Source organism: Malania oleifera, chromosome 10, assembly GCF_029873635.1.
Source record: "Malania oleifera isolate guangnan ecotype guangnan chromosome 10, ASM2987363v1, whole genome shotgun sequence".
Classification (NCBI taxonomy): Eukaryota; Viridiplantae; Streptophyta; class Magnoliopsida; order Santalales; family Ximeniaceae; genus Malania; species Malania oleifera.
The window spans coordinates 18,748,307-18,756,944 of record NC_080426.1 but is presented as its reverse complement, the minus strand read 5'-3'; the positions used below and the strand labels follow the sequence as shown (position 1 = coordinate 18,756,944).

General features: G+C 34.7%; 1 protein-coding gene across 1 annotated transcript; it reads left to right on the top strand.

Annotated features, from left to right (window-relative positions):
- Nucleotides 1-5,364: 5,364 nt before the first annotated feature.
- LOC131166128 (protein SODIUM POTASSIUM ROOT DEFECTIVE 2) lies at nt 5,365-7,346 on the top strand. Its single transcript, XM_058124436.1, has 3 exons — nt 5,365-6,265; nt 6,595-6,670; nt 6,931-7,346. The coding sequence occupies exons 1-3, from the start codon at nt 6,065-6,067 to the stop codon at nt 7,059-7,061; spliced, it is 408 nt and encodes a 135-aa protein (XP_057980419.1). The 5' UTR covers nt 5,365-6,064; the 3' UTR covers nt 7,062-7,346.
- Nucleotides 7,347-8,638: the final 1,292 nt, after the last annotated feature.

The following is an 8,638-nucleotide window of genomic DNA, read 5'->3' as shown; positions in this document are numbered from 1 at the left end:
CATATTTTATTCTCAATGCATTACCTACTTAGCCTGCATCTCATACATTTAACATATATTTGCATAGAACTTACATTTACTCATGTTATACAATTTAGTAATAAAATTCATACATTGTCTGTAAAATAAGTCAACCTACATCTAGTATTTAAATACTAAAAATATAATTTCCATTTCTTACATAATTATCCTGAACATATTTTCCACTTTCATCAGTTCATTTTCGCATATACGTATCTAATAAATAGTCCTAAACTCGAAAAAATATAATTTAAATGGTTGGCATTTTAAACTCATACCAAAACATATACACGTATATATAATACAATTTATTTTTCATTAAATTCATAAAAATTCTGGTTTAATATATACATTTTTCCTTACCTACTTTCTTGAATTACGCCAACAGGGACCCTGAAAAGATGCCTGCGGCGCTCACCCAGGCCCTGAAATAAAAATTCTTGTTCCATTAAATTAATCCCAAATAAAATATTATTTTAACATTTCCTAAGCCCTTAAATTCCAAATAATTAATTATACTCTCAAATATAGTCAATTTACTTATTTCCCCAAATTCTACTCTCGCTTTGGAGTGGGGTCTAAAAAATCCCAATTGGAAATTTACTTACGCCAAAATTATGACGATCGTGACTAGGATCCTGTGGTGGTGTCTGATCGTCAATTTAACGACATATTTAAGGAAAAATTAAGGATTTAGAGAAAATATATCTTTCCCAGGAGTGGTGCCTACGCCGCTTTCACGATAAATCTGCTCCAATAGAAATGTAAGTGGCAGAGTTAGAAACCCAACGGTACCTTCCATTTTTTGATCGGCTGAATATTCACCGAAAAATTGATAAGAGAGAGAGAGACAGTGACGGAGGAGTGGACGGACAGAGAGAAGCGAAGAGAGATGCAGATAGGCAGCTCTGAATTGAAGAAATCCATCTATTACATTTAATATATATGATTTTAATATTTTATATATATATATATATATATCTACTTTAACTTATATTATATAATAACCTTATATATGTATTTATATATCTTTATTTCAATTTTTTTCTTTTCCACACTATTCCTTTTATTTTTTTAATTAATTAATTAATTTAATTTAATTTAATAATTAATTAGTTAATAATAATTATTTTATTTTATTTTTTTCATACTATTTTTTTTGTTTATTTAATATATTAATTTAATAATGTTTAACTAATTAATTGATTAATAATTTTGATTAATTATTTTTTTTTTAATTTTTTTCAAGTTATTATAGTGACAACACCAGTACTATTCAGATTGCCCATAATTTTGTCTTTTATAAACGCACTAAGCATATTGAAATTGATTATCATCTCACACAGCATTATCTTTGCTTTGGTACCATCTCTCTCTCATTCATTTCCTCTACCATGCAGTTGACTGACTTCTTCACAAAGTCTCACACTATTTGTCGTTTCCAGTTTCTACTCGGCAAACTTTTGATACTTCCCGTTGCGCCATCATGAGTTTTAGGGGGGATTTTAGATAATATCATATATATTGTAATATTTTAGTTAAGGGACACTTTAGTCTTTGTATCATTATTAGGGTTAAGTTTATTCATTAGTCCCAATTGTATTCAATATATATATAAAGCATAAAGGCAAAGGTAATGTTTTTTTGCCTCTTGTGCAACAACTCTCTCTTTCTCTTTGCATTGGATCATGAATGCTTTCAAGTCCCACCATTATCACAAAAAAAAAAAAATAACAGCGTTGTAATAGTTTTGTAGTTCTTCACATGATTAGTTGGATCTTATATACTATCACAACTATGGATTTGTGGTTACTTGCAAGTCTTTAGTAGAAGGCTTTTTTAAAATATCTTGAGGGAAGGATAGCTAATTTCAACAACTCATTTCATTTATTTGATTGGTTCTCCCATTTTTAGTCTTTTGGATGATCCTTCTTACCTCATACTTTTTTAACTATTTAGTGCATTTATATATATATATATATATGACCCACACTCATTATGGAAGGGAATGATAGGTTATGATATTGCCATTTCGTAGCTTCCAATTTTGTTTCATTTGTTGTTTACTCCAACTCCATTTGAGATTAATCTTCGTATTGGCACCCTTGGCATGATCTGAGGTTGGAATAATTCATGTTTCTTCAAAACTTATATGGGCTTGCCTTTTCACTATATAAGCAAGGTTTAATTGGCAACTTTTTCTTTCTTGAACAAAGTTTCGTTCGATGTTCTCTGGTCACAAGACTTAAATCTCTTGAAAGAGAATGTTACTTGAGCTTGTAGCAACATAATTGATTTTCTAATGCTATATAGTGCTCATCAAAAATCATATTTTAAGAGCAGTAGAATGGGAAAGACATGGTGCTTGGTCCAAGGGCAAATCTATATGTTTCCAAGTATGGACTATAGCCCTAGTCGAGTGGCAAAAAACTCCTCTCTTTCTCTCTCTCTCTCTCACACACACACACACACTCACACACAAATACATATTTATATGCTAAAATAGCAGTTTTTTTTCCCAATTTGTATCTACTCAATTTGTTATTAGATGAATCTTCGTCCAAATAAACAAAATTGAGGTGTTATTTCAATTTTGTTTTAAAAAAAAAGGTAAGCAAATTCACTAAGGAAGTATAATGCGAGTCATGCGACTACCTCGTCTTGACTTGCCCTCCCTCCATTTCTAATTGCACGGCGCTGCTACCTTGGATGTAATACTACAACATGCACAAATGAAGCTTGTTGGGTCTAGTGATTGTTTGACCTCCATTGGATTCACGTTAGGAAGATATATAACACATTTTTTAAATTTGATTTCACTTTGTTAGCCTTTAGGAATGGATGTTATTTTTCCCATATTGATTTGATATTTTTATGGCTCAACTCCTAATTTGAAATTAGACACTTAAAAATATTTCAAAATTTTATGAAAAATTTGCCTTAATTTCATAAAGGTCTTGACAGCCTTAAGTTATTTTATTAAGAATCCTAATTGGAAGTGAACCCTAATTTGAGCCACCATCATAAGTACACTAAGATCATTCCTAATTTAAAAGCCCTAGAAGACCAAAGCTTTATTTCTTTTTTTTCTTGGCTAATTGTTGATGTTATGTTCTGTGTTATGTTTTGGACACCTTTAAATGTGCTAACTAGGACTCAAAAAGGAAAGAATCTAAGAAAAGGCTCAATTTTTTTTTCACTTTCTGAAAAATAAGAAGTTAATCTTGTGGAATCATTTGTGTGGCGGAGAATTTTAAACACAGATGTTCCCTTGCTCTTATGCAAGGAATCCACAGTTTCAAAAAAATTGTTGTGTCAAGTGAACGCATGCGTGCATACTTACCCAAAAGTATTCCTCGGTTACAGCTTAAAAGTGAAAGTTGGGCTCTGTGAACTTCTCAAACTTTGAAGCTTTTATGTGTTTTGCAAAATTTCTGGGTCTTGTGCCCGAGACCCATTATGTCGTTCATGCTGCCATATTCATACATCTAACAATTTAAAAAATGCATGCTGTGGTTGAGTACTTGAGAGCAGACACTGATTCCTGTTTCAAGGCAAGCAGGCTGCAGCTCATCGATTAGGGTTCTTCATAAACTCTTAAGTAGACTAACCTTAGATCTGGGCATCAGCCACAACTCAACACCATTCATTAGCAAACAAACCAAAGCTGGATCAGCCAGCAGTTTGGTGGGTAAGTTTGTTTTTTCAGCTACAGGACACGTCATATACATAGTGCACGCATTGAGTCATGTTTTCTCCACCATTCTCATCATTTATGTGTGGCTTTTGCTTCAGTGGAAGGCAAGCATCTTCCTGCAGCTTAAATTAATTTGGAGAATATAATATGGGACCATAGTTGATAACAGCAATGTGGGGCATTTTTTTTCTTCCTTTTTTTCTTTATGAGACAACAATATATGTATATATGAGGAATTATATGAACATAGAGCTTATTTTCTTCTTGCCATTTGTTGATATATACTCTCCTGCCCTTTGACATTTTAAGGTATCCGTATCTTTCGCAACATCAACTGAGAAAGAGCCAAGGTCTCCTCCCATTTCTTTAATAATGCAGTGTCCGCGGTACAGATATTTTATAAAAATGCTTCTTGCATATAGCATACATCTTCCATTATTCATATATTTAGCATGCTCTTTACACTAACTCTTCATTCTGCTGTACCTTTCACTGATATAGTTTATTGATCTTCCTGCAACCCGTCATTCAAAAATTTAGTTTCTATTCTGTGTATTGAAGTGCTGCCTGTGTTTCTTAACTGATATTCCAACAATTGCGTCACATTTGGTTTGTGGGTGGAATAGAGAGGAAAGGAATGAAATGAAAATTTGAATAGGAAGTATGATGACGTAAAGTGATAAATTCTATTTTATTCTCTATGATTCCAGTCTATTTCTACGTACCAAACATGTAGTAAGAGTCTGTGACTTCGATATTCAAAGTCTTGAACTTGTGGAGGAAATGGAAAATAATATGAAATGAGACACGAGCCATTTCATAATTTAGCATGAGTTCGAGTTCAGTAAACCTCCTCCAATGGAATAAAAGAAAGTAGAAGTTACTGCCTGCACTACCTGTGTGATCTATCCGTATTGATCCAAAATAGAACAAATTGCTTCTTTGTCACACATCAGCTTGTTTAAGTGCACCCACATGCGACACTTGGCAACCCAAATTTGCTGTTTAAGCAAGACTCATGTGACGGCACGTGCCTAACATGACTCCACCAGCAGCTTTTTTGAATTTCGCCCCCTTATTACCAAAATTGACAAGGAAAAAGAACCACCAATCACATGGACCAACCTGCAGAGAATAGACCCATTAGCTGTATGCAGAGAAAATTTTCAGTCCTCCAATAATTCAGATGCCCGCCAATGCAAAACCTCATGGCCTTCTCAATAATTCAAGGCCCCTTTGTCCCCTTTTCAACTGTTCTCAACTTCTCATACAATTTAAGAATGCAGAGACTATGGCTCACAGAATCACAGCAGCTTCCATTCTACTCTGTACTTCGAATTATTTTCTAATCAGTAATAATAATCCTTCACTAACCCCCAGGCCTTAAACAGTCAACACGAAAAAATCACCCTGTAGATCTTCCTGATCTGATACCCTTCTTTTAATATAAAAAAAAAAAATTGATGCCAAATGACCAATACACCCTTCATTTCTGAAGCAAACTGAGTGATGGGCATACCATGCTCTGTTACAAGAATGCAATTTTGGGAATTCTTAAACGTCACTTATGCCATTAGGCCCGTCCAAGAGCCGTGGGGTTACGCAGCTGTGAGCAATTTTGTATTGTGAATCTGTTCCCTGGTGTTGATTTTCTCATTCTCCATCATTTATAAATGCTTATCCAAAACCACCCATCGATAAGAGTAGTCTTCTTCTTCACTCTATCGTTCATCACATGTCGTGAAGTTCGATATATGATCTATCAGTCTGTGAGCCCTGTTCCTTTTGCTTTCTTCAGCCCAAGGTCATATGAAATAGGCTTCTTCATTTCACTTTTAAATTGTTTGGCTGCTCACATCAGTAGAGGGTCACATGAGAGAGATGCTCGTGTCTTGCACTGAAGTACTAACCTCGCATAAGGTGAAGTCCCTATGAGCTTTCACAGGATTTATAGTGGCTACCATCTTTAGTGTTTCCTCACATGACCAAATCTACTTGTGCAGTTAGAGTTTCTTTTTAGATTATTGAGTGCTTTCCTATATGTATATGTACACAAAATTTCTTGACTAGCTAGCTAGCTAGCTCTTCTCTGTAGAAGAATATTTCTGGGATTTTCCATCCCTCCATGTGTTTTATTGGGCTCTGTAAGTCTTTTGGCTTTTCCAAAGACACTTGGCCCTTACCTCCCATTCATAACCACCACCTTTCCACTTGACAAATAAAATTTCATCAGCAGATTATATGGGCCAGTTGTGGCTCCTTGTGTGAAGAGGTCTGATTATCCTAATTGGGCTTATTGCTGTGGGTGTGAGCTTGAGAGAGAGAGAGAGAGAGAGAGAGAGCTGTATGGGGAAGCTTAGCTTGGGGAAGGTGCTAGATTGTTTTTGTGTTTCTTCTGGCTCAAGCACTTGTTTCTGTATGAACTCCACTGGAGCCCGAGATGAGTTTGAGGGAAGGCCGCTGGTTGCAAGTGAAGAAGGGCAGTTACTGAGGTTGAAGGACGTGGTAGCTGGGAAGCAGACATTGGCTTTTCAATTGAAGCCCAAGGTAATCTTATTATATATTAATTTCATTTTCAACTCTTTACACGCCCCCTCTTTTCTCTTTTTCCTTTTTGTATTCATGTTCTGTTTGACTGCCAAGAAGGGTGACTAGAAAGAGGAACCTGAAGTCCAGCGAGTAACCAGACTTAAGGAAGAATAAAAATCATAAATGCCAGCGCCAGAGTTGCTAATTTGATAAAGTGGAAAGCATACGTAATATTTTGATTCATTATTTTTCCTCCATATTCTCAGCAGTCAAACAGAGAACAACAATCCTGGAGAGAATTCTGTGACCTAATATAGATTTCTGTTGATGAATAATAATAAATGCAGACTGTTGTACTGAGAGTGTCCATGCATTGCAATGGCTGTGCAAGAAAAGTTGAGAAACATGTTTCCAAGATGGAAGGTAAGTTCCTCCTCCCCTCCACCCCACCCCAGATCTTAATTATACGTAAACCTTCAAAAGTGTTTCTGTTTTTGTTTTGAGAATTAGCCACGCAAATTATCCCATTCTTTTTCACAAATAAATTACTTTTTTTTTTTGTCTAATGTGGTCAACACTAGGAATTAAACCACATAGCCAGAAACTCACTCCCCAACCCTTGCAGTAGCTTCTACCAGCTTACTTGAATTGATCATACTCTCTCTCTCTCTCTCTCTCTGCAGGGGTGACCTCTTACAAAGTAGACCTGGAAAGCAAGAGGGTGGTTGTGATTGGAGACATAGTTCCTTTGGAAGTGTTGGAGAGTGTGTCTAAGGTCAAAAATGCTGAGCTGTGGATCTCTCCTACCTCTTGAAAAACATAGCACCCTACAGGCTACAGCACTCCACCACCACCCCTACAACTTAGGACAACACCCTTCCCCCAACCCACCAAAAAAAAACAGAAGAAAGATATACTCCATGAATAATATTTATGATTAATTTGCACAATACACAGTCCTCTGCACAATGTCAATGCTTGCCCTCTCTTCTACAGAGGAGACAACAAATCCATTCTGCAGCCATGAATATTTAGAATGTACATTAATTTATTCTCCATCTATGTCCTGTTTTGTAATTGAGATAATCATTGCTTCCACTCTTCAGCTCATTTGTTCTATTTTTTTTTTTGGGTGTTTGGGGTTTGAACTTTGGAAGATTTAAAAAAAAAAAAAAAAATGGAAATCTATCAAGCAGTGGCATTGCTTGGATATATCTTGTGTGGTGGCATCCAATATGTTGAAATTCAACTCAGCCTATGACCCGAATTTCAACAATGTTAAAATCCAGCACTATTTAAAACTAATTGCAGGCAGATGATAAACGCACTCCATTTCAAGTTTTATGGAATGACAAGTTTCTTTTAAGGTTTGAGTAAAATTTGTGAGATTTTACGCTTTATGTTTGGGAGCATAGATTTCAGACCCTTGAATTTGTGAATATGTACAGAATTTTATTGAAATTTTTACAAATTTAAATCCAAATTTTGAAATCTAGGTTCTCAAATGCTACCTAAATTATTTTATTTCATAGAAAAAAGAATTTTTTGGGTAGAAAATTTTTCAAAAACTTTAGGGCTCCATTTGGATCAAGGATTTGCTAGAAAAAAAGAGGAAAATTAGAAGAAAATTGATTCTTTCTTTGTATTGTCTCTCTCTAAAATGCTATTAAAATAAATTTGTATAATAATATGTTGAGAAATATCACATGTAAAAAAGGTATAAAATTGATTTTTTTTAAATTTTTTATATTGTTTTTCACTTTTTTTATGACCAAACATGGAAAAGGTGATTATTCTAAGGGCAAGTGAATTGCCTTTTGTGTAGAAATAAGTCAAAAAGTTGTACACAAAAAGGGAACATGGGCAAGAGAGGAATAAAAATTTTCATTAATTTACTAATTGTTTCTTTGATGATCAAACATGATAATGGTGATTATTCGAAGGGCGAAAAAACTATTGTTTTTTAGTAGAAATAACTCAAAGAGAGAGGGTGAGGATGTGACAAAACATGTGAGAGTGTATTTTTTTTTTTTTTATTACATAGGAATTCTAGCCACCAACAAGCCCTTTGGATCCCCTGGTGCGGCACCAAACCTATGGATCAACGTCCTCCCCCTAGGTCTTACTGATCAGGTAAAGTCCGGAATGCGGACACTGCTTCCATGATGTGAAAATGTATTTTACTTAGGACTAATGGATGAGGATGAGACAAAAAATAGACAATTTTGTTTTATATAAATATTATTCTTCAATGGAATGACTCAAATGTTGTTTTGGTTAAATAAAAGTTCATATGAGATTGGACTACAGAATAGAAAATAGTTCATCTCTCATCATTAGTGCTTCTCACTCTTATTTAAATTCGAACCCATTATTTCCATAAAGATGTTT